General features: G+C 33.5%; 1 protein-coding gene across 1 annotated transcript in view; it reads right to left on the bottom strand.

Moving 5' to 3' along the window:
- LOC131146626 (serine/threonine-protein kinase ATM) overlaps nt 1–18,857 on the bottom strand; it is a 188,686-nt gene that overhangs the window by 8,936 nt on the left and 160,893 nt on the right. Inside the window, exons 55-68 of the mRNA XM_058096335.1 lie at nt 6,798–6,962; nt 6,615–6,713; nt 4,486–4,637; nt 4,171–4,372; nt 4,049–4,096; nt 3,842–3,925; nt 2,154–2,237; nt 1,758–1,838; nt 1,528–1,617; nt 1,394–1,456; nt 1,008–1,148; nt 840–896; nt 604–663; nt 57–151 (exon numbers count right to left, since the gene is read on the bottom strand). Coding sequence (XP_057952318.1) covers nt 57–151; nt 604–663; nt 840–896; nt 1,008–1,148; nt 1,394–1,456; nt 1,528–1,617; nt 1,758–1,838; nt 2,154–2,237; nt 3,842–3,925; nt 4,049–4,096; nt 4,171–4,372; nt 4,486–4,637; nt 6,615–6,713; nt 6,798–6,962 — 1,421 coding nt within the window. The remainder of the gene's footprint in view (nt 1–56; nt 152–603; nt 664–839; nt 897–1,007; nt 1,149–1,393; nt 1,457–1,527; nt 1,618–1,757; nt 1,839–2,153; nt 2,238–3,841; nt 3,926–4,048; nt 4,097–4,170; nt 4,373–4,485; nt 4,638–6,614; nt 6,714–6,797; nt 6,963–18,857) is intronic.

The raw sequence follows: 18,857 nt of genomic DNA, 5'->3' as shown, positions 1-18,857 counted from the left end.
TTAGCAAACCTTAGCAGAATCTTTTCAAAAAAATAATTCACATTGCCAAGATATACATCACTGAGTCTGCTAATCCCTTGAAATGTGGGAAAGAGCCTTCATGATATTGACAACTACGGTCAACTGGAAAGGTGGATGTCACTACAGGTACCTGGAGGTTACATGATTACACAAAGAATTTAAAAAAATGCCCGAGAAGCCGACCAAAGGGTTTGTGAAACTTTCAGAAGTGAGGAAACATAAACAAAGGCAATTAAGAATTGATAACCGATAAATATATTTTACATTGAAACTGTAAAGTACATCCAATCACATTCCCCTGAATCTTAGAATTTACGCATCTTTTTGTTCCCTACATTTTCAGCCTTTTTTTCATGGCATATTATTGAGGATTCTGATTACCATTTAGTAAAGCAATAAAATATAGGTTAATTATTTATTAATTGTCAAGTTTTTTTGATTGTCAAATTTCTATAAGCCATGTGTTCAACACAGACTTGATATCAATAGATATTAGCTCTTCCCCCCTCCCCCTCCCCCCCGGGGCCCAAAAGACTGCAGCATTATGGTAGAATAATAGGCATTTTAAAGTGCTGGACTTACTAGTTCAAGTTGTCGAATACTGCGGATTTCTCTGGGAAGCAATATTCTTTTATTGGTATCCTGTTGACATAAATTAGTTTGCTAGTCATCAACTAAATGGTGCATGAGCTTTTGGCTGATGATGGGAAACAAGTAACTTGAAATCAGTAGAGTTATGAGTGCTCAAAACCAAAATCAAAATTTGAAGCATCAAATTAATAATCAACCCATCTGAAGTTGAGAACCATTTGACCAACCTCTCGCTTTGTTTCAAGTTCAGCAAGTTTGATGTAAATCTCCACCATTTGTTTCATCTATAAAATAAATAGAAGCCACTGCTCGCTTAGAAACTTCCCAACATTTGAAAAGACTGAATCTTTAGAAAGATCAAATTATGAAAATGTAAAAACAATGAAAAAAATTACCTGTCTGATTGTGGCTCCATGGTATGAAGATAACTCCTTTAGTAGGTTCTCTGCTGCAAGCTTTTTATCCATATCCACTACAAATGAGTTTCTACTACGCTGCTTGTCCTTGATACGGTCACCATTTGCCAAAGCAAGAAGCTAGTGCAAAATAACCCCAAAAGAAAGAAAGAAAGTTTAAAGCAAAGATATGAATGAAAAGCAATGCACATTGCTGGTTACAAATATTTAGATGGGATGGTTTCTGTGGACCAGTGTCATTTAAAATTTCACTTTCTATACATAAGATTTTCAGAATGTTTTTGTTCACATTGCGAAATCTGGTGTGCAACAACAAAGATTTTATCTTGCCCCATATGGCTAGTCAAATTGTTCAACTTACATACCTGAAAGATAGTGTGGTATGGATGGTCAATGGCCATTTTCCTCACAAGGGAAACAAGAGCAAACTGCACAGACAAATATCTTTGATTGAAATTGAAATCCAATTTTTTGAATAAGTACCACTGCAATCAAATACCTGAAAATTAAGTGGTCCCTGACCATCTTTTGAGCTCCCCATCCTTGACGCAATTTGGTATACTAGTGGTATAAATTTGTAAGATTGAACCTGAAAAAGTAGTTCAAACAAAAAAAAAAAACATGACCTCCCACATTCACAAACTTTTTAAATTTTTAAAAGTATTTTTTATGACCAATATGCAAAAAGTGGAACAACTAATATCTGTCAATAAGAAATTACATTTTTACCTCATTGATTATGTCAAGCATGCTATTAACAACAATTTGCCTGGATGACAGGCCGAACCACAAGGACACTATCCGAAAAACCTGAAGCACACAAGCAACTTTCTTAAGGTAATTGGCTTCACTTTATAGAAATAATAGAGGCTATAGGAGTAAAATATTTGTCCTGCAACTGATTTTCATTTTCCTTCAACATATGAAATGCAACACTGAAAAGCTTAGGTTTGTGAAAGAACTTCACATTTTATCAAATTCTAATTTATAGTCCGATAATCCAAATTTATCATCTGGCTAACTTCTGGAGTTCCAGAACTAGGGACGGATCAACATTATTTTAGTGCAAAATATGTTTGCCTCAGTTGAACAGCAGATTTGGGAAATAAGAAGTTAAGAACGTACCACTCGTACATCATATTTGTCACCTAAGACCAAACAACGCTTATATCCCTCCAATGATAGGCTTAGGAAATTGTCTCTGTCATCCTGAATGATTGTAGCAGGGCATCATAAGTAATTTGAATTAGATCCAAAAGAACAATATAAAATATTCTTAAGCTTGGTGTCAGTTGTTTACCAAAAACAAGCGAGCTGTCAGTTACAATACAAAAAGAGGTTCATATGAAAAAAAAAAAAAAAAAAAAAACACTTATAGGATTAGTATCTACTAGCTCTCTGGACAAGAATTGGTTTGAAAGATGGAAATCAATATTTCCCAATCCATAGACTTGTATAGTTTCATGGATTCGGAAATGTTGATTTCCATGCATCAAACCAATTCATCTATCAAAGGAAAAAAGCACAATTGTATACTTTCATTGGAGACATAAATCAGAATACCTTTCTGATAATAGATGAGGCATTTAAGGACTTGTCAAGTTATATGGATATATGTGGAAACAGAATAAGAAGCACAGAGATACTAATCCCTTCATCCATCGCACAATCAGCATTCTCTTTGAATACATGCACATTTTTTTACAAGTTATGAGCCATGCAGCAATGGTCCATCTAATCAAGCTTATTTTTCAAATACTCCTTCCCTTCTTAAATGAGGTTATATAAAAAATAATTTTTAAAAATGATATCTTATGAGTCATTGACACGTGAGTCAAGGAGGGTAGGTGTGTCAATGTGTTGGAATGAAAATATAAATTTTTGGGTTCAACTTGTACCTAACATGACAGACATGTCATTGACACGGATTTCACACAGCTACTATGCAGGTGGGGCAATCAGGAAACATAACAAATTGTACATATGATTGGGGCATTTTTTTCTTTTTTAATCCCGGTACAAATGGACAAAAGTTAAAAAATGAAAAGAGATGTTAAAACCTAAATATTAGAGGGAGGAGGGCTTCACTAGGAAGCTTGTCCTGTCTCCAAAAAGAAAACAGAGGGCTACTCCAATCCCCAAGAAAGCTTCTGCAAGAAGCTTGCACTTCTCACCTGGGAAGACAGCAACTTCTAAAGTTTATTTTGTGTTTGCACATCTATAATCTATAAGGTTTAAAGTTGATTTTATTGCATTACTAACTTATTTTAACATTTTCTTGATATATTATATTTAATTCTCTAAAATTTTTATATTTATATAAAAAAAACAACAATAACAACAACAAACTTAAGTCTCACTAGGTGGGGCTGGCTACATGAATCTGTTTCTTCCAATTCACACGATCGGGGACATTTTCCTCATCTAGCTTAAGAGCTATTAAATCCTTCCTCACTATTTCATTCCATGTTATTTTAGGTCTACCCCTACCAATTCTAATTCCAGTAATAATAACTAACTCCTCCCCACTGATGCACTGCTTGGCCTGCGTTTCAAATGCCCAAACCATCTAATATGTTCGTTCCTTAATTTATCTTTTAATCTTATAGCACTCATCCACCTGAACATAAACAGAAACTAGGTCAGTCTTTGAGGAATGGAGGGATATCTAACTCAAAAGCAAACAATGTAAACAACACATCTACCAGTTTCTGAACCTTGTATTGTACCTAAGCCTTCTCTGGTGAATGTGCACTTAAAAGAAGCAATGAAGCAAGCAACAGATTGTCAAAAGTCTTATTCTCACACTGTACCTGCAATCTTTCTGCCTCTTCTTTGTCCATTGCAAGTTGCTTTTGCAACTCTTGTATCTTAACTGAATAGTCTGTCTTTTCCCCCTAAGAACCATATGCAAAAAATTGAGTTGCAGTACTTAACAGACTCAGCAAATACTTCATCTCCACAATGGTTCCAACCACATGGGAGATATTAAAGGAAATTGATTAGTAGTTGAGACTTGCCTTTGTGGAACCTTTTAGTCGTCTAATAAGGGCTTCCAACTCCATTGTCTGCAAAATGAACACAAATGTTGTAGTTGACCGATTTCCTTTCATATTATGTCATTTTATTTTTAAACTACTACCTTGTGTTTCCTTAATCGCATTGCTGCTTGCCATTCATTAGAGGAGAGTCTTTCCTCATAACTCCTAAATAAAGCATCTGCATAATGCGCAAGATGGAATTGCATTTGACTCTGTCTTGTGATGGAATTCTTGTCTGTAGTCTTATGATCCTCAGCAATTGAAACAGCATGTTTTAAGTATTTCTCTAAAATAGTTCTTGAGCTGCATGGGCATGAGAGTCATAGAAATGAGAGAATGTAAAAACATTTCTTGAACAAGTATATAGCAACATAAATTTTTATATGGTCATTTTGAGAATAAAATTTACAACTAACTTGCTAGATCGATTCTCTGCCAGCCACTTCCCAACCAAGCGATATACATTTGAAGCTTCTTCATTCAAAGGGTAATTTTTTGAGATATATTTTGCAAGGTTGATGGCCATCTCATGCTGACCTTGTGCACGCAAAAGCTTAGCTTCTTCCAGCTGCAATTATACAAATGATTCTCTTACTGCTACAACAGATTTTGTTGAACAAACATCTTAAAGATACAAAGCAGCAATACACAAAAATGAAAATATATTCTAAAACTTGCAAATGAAAATCACCAAAACACAAAAATGCATATATTAAGCCTACAAATCATAAACGCAAAATCTCCACAACTAACCAACTATTAGAACATTTTTAAATAATAGTAATAAGAAAACAAATAACAAGAGAGGAGAAGATCTCACTGGTGACTGAAACTAAAAAGGAAATGACAACCACTTGAAAAATACTACAGCATGCACCCTTTGCCGCATGAAATTTTGATGCTGCTAACGAAAATCAATCGAAGAATATTTAAGCAACAAGGGATTGCAAGAATTCTTCAATCTAAATTCAAGATTCAAAATCCAAGAATATTGAAGAAACAAGATTTCTCAACACAAAATCTTTATTGCTTCTTCATGATTTTAAAGCTGAAGAAACAAGAATCCTTGAATTTGGTTGAGTCTGGGAGAAAAGAAAGGAAAAGAAAGGAAAGAAAGGAAGTTTAGAGAGGGGATCTGTTTGGTTGGTGAGAAAACAAAACCAAAAAGGAAAGAACAAAGTAAAGAAAATGAAAGAAAAGAAGAGAAAAGAAAAGAAACTTTGGAAGTAGAAGCAAAAAGAAAAGAAACCTTTAGATGTAGAAGTAAAATAAGAAAGAAGAGGAATTTGAGTCCAAGTAGATGAAATATGAAAGAGGATTTTGATTACTTGTGTGTTTTTGGGAGAATTTGATAACATATCTCGAAGGCCGCATCCAATTGATTTCTCCACTGCTGCCAAAGAACTTCCAGGAATTTGATCCATGATTTACCTTGTATCGAATAAAAAATTAGCCTTTTAAAGTGCGCTGTGAGAAACGGAAATTCCTTCCCTTTGCAAATCTGAATACTTAAAGCTTGATGGATGGACGCCGGTAGCAATGAGAGTAGATGTGGTGGTGAGAAACTTGACGTTGTGTTAGGAGGCCGACAATGACAAGAATTGGGAATCGTCATTGCTGAGGCATGGCAGGTTCTTTGGGCAGGTTCTTTTTCTTTTGGGGTCTAAAGAGTAATTGATCCGATAGTTGATTTAGGACAGTAATTATAATTCAGAATCAGAAAGAGAAACAAAGAGGAGGAAAGAAGGGAGAATAAAGGAGAGACAGCAGGACAGGGAGTCTGGAATAGAACCATTTGTCGATTTTCAGCTGTTTTCTAAAATATAAAACCATATTTATAGTTTTTAGTTGTTTTGGCAACCTATGGCCAAAATACTTTGCTGTCAAGAATTCACTTTTTTGAATTAAATAATTTATAATTTTCACTAAAATCAAAATAAAATGATCATGCGAATGTAAAATATAATCCAAATAAAAATATCCATAAGATATCTAAAAAATAAACAAAATACAAATTATTTAAATACATTACTATTTTTCAATTATCAAGTATAAGAAGATTGTTCTTGTAGCACTAAACATGAGTATTGAAATATAATATATATATATATATATATGTAAAAATAACTATAATAATTTCCATTTTTATTAAAATATTTTTTTATTTGTTCAATCAAAATTTTAATTTGTTTTAGTTTTAAAAACATAATCAACCTAGTTTTGGTTTTTAGTTTTTGTTTCTAATTTTGAGTTATTGGTTCTACTTTTTGTTTTCATAATAATTTTCATGATACCAAACAGCCGCTGGTGCTTTCTTCTAGGCATTCAAATGAATAGCAATGCATTAGCAGTGATGATGACAATGTCAAATAATCCATATCATTTGGTTTAATATGCTGATAAGTGATAACCATGCATGGTCAACAATAACAAGTTAATAACTGTGATGCTTGTATTTAAAGAAGAGTTTAACATTGAAAACAAGCAGGAATCTTATTCTTCCACAAATAATATGGAATAAATAATGGAACAAATATATACCTACCCTTCCAAGAACATATGAGGTTGGGTGTTTCCCTTCCATCCCATTATAAAGGAACTTAAAGTCATGCAAAGCTGCAGCAGCTTGAGAATACCTAGAACCCTGTATAACATAAATAACACATTAGCTAGACGATGGGATTAATCTTGATTTCATTGTATTCAAAAGGCTAATATAAGATGATACCTTGCGAAGCGTAGATGCAGATTGTAAAAGATGTTGCAGTATACAGTCCTTGCAACCCAAAACCTGAAGCAGAACTCTCCTGAATGCTATAAATGGTTCTAACAAATTCATATGTAGCTGTGTTCGCCTCAAAATGCGCCTCCAATCCACATTCAGCCATGATAACTAAATTGGAAAATTCAGAAGCATTTGTTAGGAAAACAGAGAAATTAACACTTTATCATTCCTGAATTCATTTACTTTAATTTCTCCCATTGTTTCTAGGCAAATCATCAATCAGAATAAGCGTAACTGACTGTTGGTCAGAGATCCCAGCAAGACAATTGCAAAAATCATTCCGAATATGATGCTTAAAAGGAAGAGTGACACCTCAAGAATGTCTAAAATAAAAAATTTTGCAACTAACAATCATGGTCTTAAATTTCAATTTCGACTAAAGTGTGATATTTTAATGAAAGTTTCAGTCCCGATGTCGGTTTGATTTCAATTTTTAAAAATGATGGAAATTGTAGCAAAGCATGGAATACTTTTATGAAGATTTAGAGACTATTAATAGACAAAATAATGCATGATTTAGAACAAAAATACATCAAGAATAGGTGTGAAGGGTATAAGGTACAAAAACTGTTATATAATAATCATATTAAACATATTCAATTAACATAAATGAGTTAAATATTATTTGTTACAAATATAAATAATTTAGGCATAAAAGGTCAAATAAAATGTTGTAGTTAATATCTATATTTAGTTTTTCATACAATTTAAAAAATTTGAAAGCCAAATATCCTTCTTTTGATGATATTTAGTTAAAATAAAAGATCCTACGAGAGAAATTTCAATTTGTGTTTTGAACTTTTAATTTAAATTTCAAGGAACTTTTGTTCTATATTTAAAATTTTGACAAGTTTCATTAAATTTCAATATTTTGGTAAATTTCAAATGATTTGTGGAAATTTTGACGGAGGTTTCAACAATTTCGTTGAAATTCAAGATCATGCTGACAATACAAAAGGTTTTGTCCTCGTTTGAGAAGTCTAAGTTTCAATTTTGTAATTCTATAGGTGTCCTAGCTGTAATAGAAGCAGGAGTCCAAGAATCTATACAATGTAGTCATTCAAAGGAGAAGTTTGGTGAAATATTTCCAGAAATATATGCTCTTTGAAGAAAGTGTAATGAATGCTACGACAAAGTATGAGGCACTTAAGAAGTGGACTGAAATGTGTTTGAAGAAATGGAAAAGAAAGTCTAGGCCTTACAACTAAGGTGTTAGGCATGTTCTATGTTCCCATTAACATTAAAAGTCCAACCTTTATTTTAAATTTTTTTATAAAAAAATAAGTAAAAGTCTAACATTGTTACACGCTGTCCACACACACATTAGGATGAACACACGAAGATACCCTTGAAGACGACCATTATCACTTCTCATAGGACTGCCATTTCTCTTTTCTTTCTCATGCAAGTTCCAAATCATAATTATAGTTGAAAAATAACCTCTTCATCTTTCAAGATATTCTCTGGCCCTACCTTTTTGCCTGTCCATGATCCTGTTTTTGATTTTTCTTCCCTTAAATGACATCCCCTTCTGCCACAAGCCAAGCTTGTTCCGGGCACTATACTTGCGTGTGATGGCTTGTCTTGTGTAATTGGATGGGTAACCATCATGTAAATATTATTGTTCAAGCTTGATATACATTTTTGGCCCACAACCTGATAGCTTCAGCTTTTAGGTAAAGTGGTAATCTAACATGGTATTAGAGTTGGTTACCAGGAGATCCTGGGTTCTAGTCTGGCTGCCCACATTTATTGTGTGCTGTTTAAAAAAATTCTTGTGTTCCCTATCATGGGTGTTATTTTTCGTGTGTTTATCTTTTCATGTGCTGTCAGGCTACATGTGTGGGGAAGTGTTAAAGCTTGATATACATTTTTGGCCCACAACCTAATAGCTTAAGCATTTAGGTAAAGTGGTACTCTAACAAGTATTATAGATTTTTATTCTTTCTGTAGGATAATGCCTTAGTGTAAAATGGGAGTATTTATGTTTCTAAGTGTCAGAGCTAGAATAGCATAGAGTACTCTTTAGGGGAGGGTGAGTGTTCATCAATCATTTTAAAACTCACTAGCTTTTGTAAATGTTTTTAGCCTAATGGTCTCCCTCATTAAACACACACATTGTCCAAAGAGGTGTTAATAATGAATTGCGTTGCTTTATAATTTACCGCGTGACTCTTGTCTACTTGCATACTCATTTACTGCTTCTGTTTAATTTCATATTTGAGGGTTAAGAATTTGTCCATTCTGTGAAAACTGTGGTATAGTTGTGGCTTAGTTAAGCAACAGCGCTATAACTAGAGCTGCACGACCCTTCACAAGGTGTTAAGTATTCGGCATGTGACACCTGCCTACTCAACAACTACCAAGTACAAAATGGTAAGTTCATCCAATGCGTGCAGCTTAGACTTCAACACACACCCACTAATATAACATATTTGGCTTCATCTCTGCAAAGATATTTGAAAATTAAGGAGCATATGTCCTAGTTCAGTAAAAAATACATAATAATAAGAAGTATTCTTCATGTTTGCAACGTGCAAGTGCTTCATGGTGATTCAAACTGTAAAGAGTATAAGAAGACTAGCATGTGATGCACGTGCACACAGAACACAGAACGATAGTTAAAAGGAGAGAGTAAAACTAATTACATCCCCTTCCACACATAAATGCATATTGAATTATGCAGGAAATTACAGAACTACCCTGACACACATAGCTAATTCATAATACTCCCACTCATGCTGGATAGTGATGTTAAATAGTCCAAACTTGTTATATAAGAGTTCAAAACGGGGAGCTCCAGCCCAATGGGAAGCTGATGTGCGCATAGCTCCATGCAGGGGAGACCCATGAGCTTAAAGAATTCAAAAGAATTCCATCAATCACCATGTACATTAATAGTGGTTAGAGAATTTCATCCATGCACATTTTTTTATGCCTTTATCATTTGCCTTGGAAATTAATAGAGGTTATTTATGAAGATATAACCAGCGTTCAACTCATATTAATCATATTATTATTTTTTTAATCATTTTTTATTCTTTCTATTTTACAGTTACAACCATTCTCAATTAATAGTAGTTATTTATGAAGATATCACCAGAATTGAAGTCATATTAATCATATCATTATATTTTTAATCATTTTTTATTCTTTCCTTTTTACAGTTACAAGCATTCTTTTAGTTACTTCAATCAATATCTTATTTTTTAAGTAATTCCTGTATTGTATTGGTATGAGATTGATTCTTTGTCAAAACTAAATTACTGACCATAGATATCATTGTGTTCATTAGTTTTTAGTATCCTTTACTTTTAATGTTAAATCACACACCCCAAGCACATGCTTTCTTTTCTCCAAATTGTTGCAAACTACTTTCTTTTTTCTTGAACATTACTTTCTAGGCAGGTCCAGTTTTACAGACCTCACAAACTTAGTGCATGGGAACTCTTTGAAAATCATCTAAAAGACTTCACCTGCATGGGGCTAAATGCATATGTGCACAATTTCCATTTTGCTCTAAATTGTGGAACTGGCAAACATTGGACTTGCAGGCAAACAGTTATGAACTAATTATTAACTGTCTTATATCTGCACCCTTGCAAGGGATCAAACTAACAGTGCATATGGACATTGGTTGAGGAGACATGTAGCAAGTCTCCTACCAATCCCCATCCTTCTAAAGAGTCTTTTCTTGATGAGCTTGAATCAGAGCTCATCATGGGGATGTCCAAGCCCTTTAGGTCCCAACCTTTTCAATACTCAAGCATCCATCACATATCCTTTGTGACACATCCCTTTTTCTTCTCTCCCACCCTGCCCATCTGTCACCACGCATTGGACCAACAATTTTTCTCTTTGGAGGATGACAACCTGCACAAGTCTGCCTCTCTCTCTCTCTCTCTCTCTCTCTCTCTCACGCGCCCACACACACACACACATGCCACCTAATTTTTCCATCCCTCCTATTTGGGGATCCCCTCCCAACACATAGAACCCTTTCACCTGCCCCCCCTCAAACTGGAACTTCCTAGGATAGCTTGGCTCTCATTCGGATCTATTTAGAATATGCATGTCACAAGCTCTCCCTCCCTTCCAAGAACCCCTTTTACATGGGCTCAAGTAGTCTCCATGGGCATGATTGGATAAGTTTGACACTACTGCATATTATAGTTGAAGAGGAACAGTCCTGACTATCCCATATATTTGGAATTAAGGCAAAGTAGCAGCACCAATCTTGCAATATATATGTATAACCATGGTCTTAAATTTCCATGTGTCAAATTTTGGTGGAAATTTCTGCATTATACCACTCTAACATTGAAATAACAATCAATTTCCATCTTATATAATTTCTGTTCAAATTCCTACGAATAAGCTAAAACTTATTGAGATCAAAATTTTAGCAAAGTTTTTTGAAAATCTGACTATGGGACAAGAATTTCTTTAAAACTGAAACTTGGGATTCAAAACCCAAAATGAAATGTTTCTCTTATATCATATTTTTTTGAAAATAGTAACAATAACAAGGGATATAAATGATACAAACATTGAAATTTACAAAAAATTGAACTTCAATATTTATTATAACTTCTATTCAACCTTTTATGTCAAAATAACCATATCATAATATCTAATATTTAAATGATTTATGAAATACACTTATATTAATTGAATATGTTTAATACAATTATTGTATTATATATATTTCACCTTACACACCACATAATTGTCATTGATACATTTTATTTGTAATATCTAGGCAAAAGGCATTAACCTCCCCTGAGGTTTGGCAAAAAGACAATAACTACCTTTGAGGTTTCAAAAATTCCAGAGACCTCTCCTGAGGTTTTAAAAATTCCAGGGACCTCTCAAGAGATTTGTCAAAAAGACACAAACCTCCCCTTGTACTTTTCAAAACACAAGTTTTTTTAGGGGAGATTTGTGTTTTTTAGGCAAACCTTAAGGTAGGTCTGTGGCATTTTTGAAACCTTAGGGGAGGTTTGTGGCATTTTTGAAATCTCAATGGAGGTCTCTATCTTTTTTCCAAACCTTAGGGGAGGTGAGTGCCTTTTGCCCATAATATTTTAGTTCTAAATCTTGAATTATTATGTCTATCAACAATTTATGAAGTTCCATAAAAAGAAAAACTACATCCCTCTATGAATTTCTATCATTTTTTAAAAATCAAAATAAAAAATAATGTTAATCTTGAAATTTTCCATACCTTTGAAGCCTTGAAATTTTAATTGAAATCATATTTAATGTTGGCCTTACATGGCTTTCGAACCTTGTTTTGATGATAACAAATATAGGTTAATTTAACAAATTGTTGTTTAAGTGATGATATTTCAGGAAACCTTTTATGACAAAGTTCAAAAGGATCAAAGAAATGAAAGTTCAAGATCACAAGGACCATAAAGCCATACTCCATCAACAAAGTGATCAAAAGAAAGCTCAAGAGGACCAAGACGTTCAAAACATGTAGAAGCTTAAAGAAGACTCAAGCTCAAGTCTAAGAGGATTCAAAGCAAAAACATATATGAAGACTTCAAGCTTAGAGTGTTTAAGTCTTTAGGATGACTTATGTAAGTACTTCATTATAAATATCATTTTGAAATGCTTTGAAGCTCATTAGGGGTTGATATGGACTTAGAGACCTTATTTTGAAAACCTTAGAAAAAGCTTCTTAAAGTAACAAAGCAAGATGGCTAAGAGTTTTGAAACTAAACTGAAAAAAAAAAAACAGATTTTATAACTGTTCAGGCGACTGAACTTTTGACCTCAGGTGCCTAAAGATTTTTTTGAACAAATTCTGAACAGGCAACATAGGTCCAGGCGACTGAATCCTGAAACCTCAGGCACCTGACCCTGTTTTAAACAGAAAATTTACACTGTGTTCAAAAGGCTCAAGCGACTGTCCCCGAAGCCTCAGGTGTCTGATCCTTGTTAATGACTATAATTTTTAAAATTTTTAAAATTCAAATTTATATTGCTTAGTGCCCCAAACTTCATATAAACTTGGGAAACACTCCAAGTAACTTGGGCAACACGAATTAAACACTTTTTGAGCCTATAAATACATGATTTCTCAAATCAAATTAGATCCAAGAATTGAAAATCTGCTTTCAAGCCATATTGCTCTTTCTCTCTCAAAGCTCTCTTGCTTACACAATCATACCGAGAATTGCTGAGATATATTGAGTCTCTAATCAATCTTCTCTAAGCTCAAACCTCTTGAGTTACTGATTCATAACAAGAGAAGAATTCCGGTGATACATTCTTGAGCTTCAATTCAGTTTTTCTTTGATATTTGTTTTGAAGTATATTAGCTGAATTATATTTGTACTAACCAGCTTTATCTACAAGCATCTCTTGTACAAAAGAAATCTTTCTCATTTCCTTGTTTCTTTGACGGTTCAGGTTATTGGATTGTTGTACCGAGCGTGGGGTATTGCTTGGAGAGGGAGCTCCACCCTAAAGGAAGGATTGTAACGGTTTGTTCTGCCCGCAAAGGAACGTTCTAGTGGAATCCTTAGGTGGTCTTGCCTAAGGCGAGAACGTAGGTTGGGTATAAGTCGAACCTCATAAAAAACTCGATCTCACTCTTAACCTTTACTCTTTAAATTTTTAGCATATATAAATTGTGTTTCTAAGTGCAGGTAGCTGAAAATTGAGATTGAGAAAGACTTTTAATTTAAGAAAGTACGTTGATTAATCTTTTGCAGAACCCTTAAAGGGAGTACATTGATTAATCGTTTGTATAAATCTTGGTTAAAAGAAGTGCAACCAATATTCATTCATATAGGGCTTTATTTAAAACTCTAAGCTGAGTTTTTGCAAACGCTGAATCAAGGAAGTGCTGCAGCTCTTACAATTGGTTAAATATTGTGTGTTTGAATGATTGGTTGATTGTAATTATTAAAGGTATTTGACTTGTGTTGATATTGAGTGTGGATTGTGGTTGGTTTTAATTGAGCATTTAAAATCAAAACATTCTTGTGTGTTTGCCAAGTATACAAAAGGCTGTGAATTTGTAAAAAGACTTGAGAGAATTTTATAAACCCAATTCACCCCCCTCTCTTGGGACTACATCTTAATTTTCAATTGGTATCAGAGTTAGGTTATAGCAAATCTTAATTAGAAGCTATATAAAGGTTCTAATGGCACACCTAGGTGTATCCCCTTTTGCTAAAGGTCAATCCTCAACTAGACCGCCTATTTTCTGTGGTTTAAATGACACTTTTTTGGAAACAAAGAATAAAAATATATATTCAAACTATGGATTGGAAAACATGGAAAGTTGTCACACATGGTGACTACATTCTTACCAAATTAGTAGATGGTAAAGAAGTACCTAAAGAAGAACGAAACATTGACCGATAATGACCATAAAATGATGCAAGTAAACTCAAGTGCCATGAATGCACTACATTGTGCTTTAGACGTTAATGAATTCAATAACGTCATGACATGTAAGTCAGCTAATGAAATATGGGATAAACTAGAGGTAACCTATAAAGGACGGTAGATGCTAGAGATATAGAATCGACATGCTCACTAGCGAGTATGAAGCTCCTTTAAGATGAATCCTGATGAAACTATCACTAGCATGTATACTAGGTTTACACACATAATATATTCCTTAAATGCTTAGGGAAAAATTATTCAACATATGAAATGATTCGAAAAATCCTTGGACTTCCTCCAATATGGGAACCTAAGGCCACAGCAATCACGGAAGGAAGAAACTTGAAAAATACCTCCCTTGATGAGTTAATCGGATCCCTTCTTACATATGAGATGGCGATGAAGGAAAGAAATTCAAAGAACAATAATAAAAATAAGAAATCAATAGCCCTTAAGGCTGACAAAGAAAGTTCTAGTGATGAAGATGAAGACAACGAATTAGATGATGAAGAACTAGCCTTTATCACTAAAAGATTTGGAAAATTTTTCAGAAAGAATAGGAAATTCCCTCGGAAGTTTAAGGATAAAAAACTAACAAAGGAGAGACGAACACAAAGGATACTAAGAATGAACCACAAACATGTTATAACTGCAAGAAGGTCGGACACGTTCAACCTGTTTGTCCACAACTGAAGAAAGATAAGAAGAAGAAAAAGAAGGCAATGAAAGCTACATGGGACGGTACAAGCTCAAACGAATCGGAGAATGAATCAAGTGAACAAGATGTAGCCAATGTGTGCTTTATGGCGCACAATGCTGAGGTAAACTCTTACTATAGTTCATCGGAAGAATCTAGCGAAGAGTCTTGTAATGATTCATGTGATAGTATGCCTTCATACAAGGAAATCCAAGCTGAATTATTCACCTTATACAATAGGTTCATTAAAGTGTCTAAAAGGAACATAGCCTTGAAAGAACAAAATGAAAATCTTAAGAATCAACTAGAAAGTTCTAAACAGCTGAAAAAGAAAAGAATCTCATATTGATGATCTAATGAAGAAAATTAACAACATGTCTCAAGAGTTGGTAAAACTACAAGTAAATGGTGAAAGTAAGATTTAGAAATAAGTGAACTTAAAAGTAAAATTGATGATAAAGATAAGATCATTTATAATTTTACCAGAGGAAAAGAGAATTTTGAAAAGATGATTGGACAACAAAAAATGATTAGTAACAAAGAAGGAATTGGTTACAATGGAATTGAAAACAAAAAGGAGAAAAACTTATTTATGGGATATTTTGTAAAAGAAGCAAAATACTATGCTAGTACATCATCTACAATATACATGAAAACACTACTTGCTACTTGTGTAGGAATAAGGGACACATAAAGTTTAATTGTCCACTTAAAAAGAAGTATGTCAAAATCAAAAGTAAATGGAAAGTGAGCACTAAAAATAGATATGACTTAAAAAGAATTAAGAAGGTTTGGGTTCCAAAAATAACACCGTAAATCCTTCCTTGTAGGTATGCTTTAGGACCACTCCATCCAAGGAAAAATGGTACTTGGACAGCGGGTGTTCAAGACATATGACCGGGGATAGAACAAAGTTCACCACCCTAGTACAAAAGGATGGAGGGTATGTGACCTTCGGTGACAACGCTAAAGGTAAAATCGTTGGGATTGGTAAAATAGGTAAAGAACCCTCCCTTACAATTGATGATGTTTTGTTAGTTGATGGATTAAAGCATAAGTTAACTTAGTGACAAAGGGTTTGACATAATCTTTAAGCAAGATAAGTGCATAGTTCAAAATCCAAGAAAACATGAAATTCTATTCACAACATATAGAGTAAATAATGTATATTGTATAAACCTTGAAAACTTAATCTCTCAAGATGTAACGTGCTTAGCTGCCATGAATGAAGCCAGTTGGCTTTGGCATAGAAGACTAGGACATGCAAGCATGGATCTATTATCAAACTTATCTAGAAAGAAGTTAGTCAAAGGTTTACCAAATACAAAATTCATAAAAGATAAAATTTGTGATGTTTGCGAACTTGGAAAGCAAATTAAAACAAGTTTTAAAAAGAAGAAACATATCTCTACTAGTAGATCTTTAGAACTTATTCATTTAGATTTGTTTGGTCCTACTAGAACTCAAAGCATAGGAGGTAAGCAATATGCCTTTTTCAAAGTTGATGATTACTCTAGGTTTACTTGGGTATTATTTTTAGCCTCCAAGGATGAAGCTTGTAACATGTTAATAAATTTATGTAAGAAACTTCAAAATAAAAAAGGATATAGTGTTTCAAATATAAGGAGTGATCAAGGAAGAGAATTCAACAACAAAGAAGTTTAAAAATTTTGCAATGAATATGGAATTAATCATAATTTTTCAGCACCTAGAACTCCACAACAAAATGGAGTTGTTGAAAGAAAGAATAGAATTCTTCAAGAAATGGCAAGAACAATGCTAAATGAACATAATCTACCAAAATACTTTTGGGTTGAAGCGGTAAACACCGCATGCTATGTGATAAATAGAGTTTCAATAAGATCAAGTTTGAATAAAACTCCCTATGAACTTTGGAAAGGTAGAAGGCCTAACATTTCTTACTTTTATGTTTTTGGATGCAAATGCTTTGTATTAAATGATAAAGATGATTTAGGTAAATTTGATGCAAAAGATGATAAAGGTATATTCTTAGGGCATGCATTAAAGAGCAAAGCTTTTAAAATATGCAATAAAAGAACTCTTACAATTTTGGAATCAATTCATGTAACATTTGATGAAGAAAATCCATTCAATAAATCAATAAAAGGCGAAGAAGTTCAAACTACTCAAAAAACCAAAAGACGTAGACATAGTAGAAGCAAAAGAAGAAGCAAATGAAGTAAAATCAAATAATGATGCTGTTGAAAATACTGAATTACCCAAAGAATGAAAATATGTAAGAAATCATCTGAAAGATCAAATAATAGGAGAACCATCATGAGGTATAACTATAAATCTTCTTTGAAAAATCTATGTAATCATTATACTTTCTTATCTCAAGATGAACCAAAGAATGTTAAAGAAGCTTTAAGTGATGACTCGTGGATAATAGCCATGCAAGAAGAATTAAATCAATTTGGAAGAAATAAAGTATGGAAATTAGTTCCCAAACTGGATAACCATTCAATCATTGGAACTAAGTGGGTATTTAGAAATAAAAAGGATGAAAATGGAATTGTGGTAAGAAATAAAGCTAGACTTGTAGCTCAAAGATACAACCAAGAAGAAGGAATAGATTATGATGAGACATTTGCTCCCGTAGCTAGAATGGAAGCAATAAGAATGTTTTTAGCTTATGCATCTCATAAGGAATTCAAATTGTATCAAATGGATGTAAAAAGTGCCTTTTTAAATGGTTTTATAAATGAAGAGGTATATGTAGCACAACCATCGGGCTTTGAGGACATTCAAAAACCTGATTGTGTGTACAAGTTAACTAAGACTTTATATGATTTGAAACAAGCCCCTAGAGCTTGGTAGGAAAGACTTAGTGGATTCTTACTAGAAAAGGGGTTTTCAAGAGGAAAGGTTGATAGTACCTTGTTTATCAAAACTAAGAAGGATGACATGCTTATAATTCAAATTTATGTAGATAATATCATATTTGGTACAACTAATGATGATCTATGTAAGGAATTTGCTAAATATATGCAAGAGGACTTTGAAATGAGCATGATGGGAGAATTGAACTACTTCCTAAGATTACAAATTAAACAAGCAAAGAATGGAACTTTTATAAATCAATCCAAATATACAAAAGATATGCTTAAGAAATTCGACATGGAAAGTAGTAAGCCAATAAGTACCCCCATGAGTACTTCTATAAGCCTCGATAAAGATGAAAAAGGGAAACCAGTAGATATGAAATATTATAGAGGTATGATAGGAAGTTTGTTATACCTAACAGCTAGTAGGCCGGATATAATGTTTAGTGTATGCATGTGTGCACGGTTTCAATCAGCACCTAAAGAATCACATCAAATAGCTGTGCAAAGAATCCTAAGGTACTTGATACGTATAATTGAATTAGGACTTTCGTATCCTAAGGACACCGGATTCGAAATGATTAGTTATTCGGATGCCGATTATGCAGGCTATAAGATTGATAGAAAAAGTACAAGTAGGACTTGTCACTTTCTAGGACGATCCTTAGTATCTTGGTTTTCTAAGAAACAAAACTTCGTAGCCTTATCCACCGCTGAAGTTGAGTATGTAGCAGCTAGGAGTTGTTGTGCACAAACCTTGTATATGAAACAACAATTAAAGGACTATAATGTAGAATATTCAACCATACCAATTAAGTGTGATAACACAAGTGCAATAAACATCTCTAAAAATCCAATATCACACTCAAGAACTAAACACATTGACATAAGACACAATTTTCTAAGAGATCATGGTCAAAAAAAAGATATACTACTTGAATTAATAAATACAAATGACCAATGGGCGGATATCTTCACAAAACCTCTTCCCGAAGAAAGATTTATATCAATTAGAAGAGAACTTGGGTTGTTACCTAGTAGGGAGGTGAT

This window comes from Malania oleifera, chromosome 13, assembly GCF_029873635.1.
Source record: "Malania oleifera isolate guangnan ecotype guangnan chromosome 13, ASM2987363v1, whole genome shotgun sequence".
NCBI classification, from domain to species: domain Eukaryota; kingdom Viridiplantae; phylum Streptophyta; class Magnoliopsida; order Santalales; family Ximeniaceae; genus Malania; species Malania oleifera.
The sequence above is the reverse complement of the archived record's forward strand: the minus strand, read 5'-3'. Positions and strand labels throughout refer to the sequence as shown.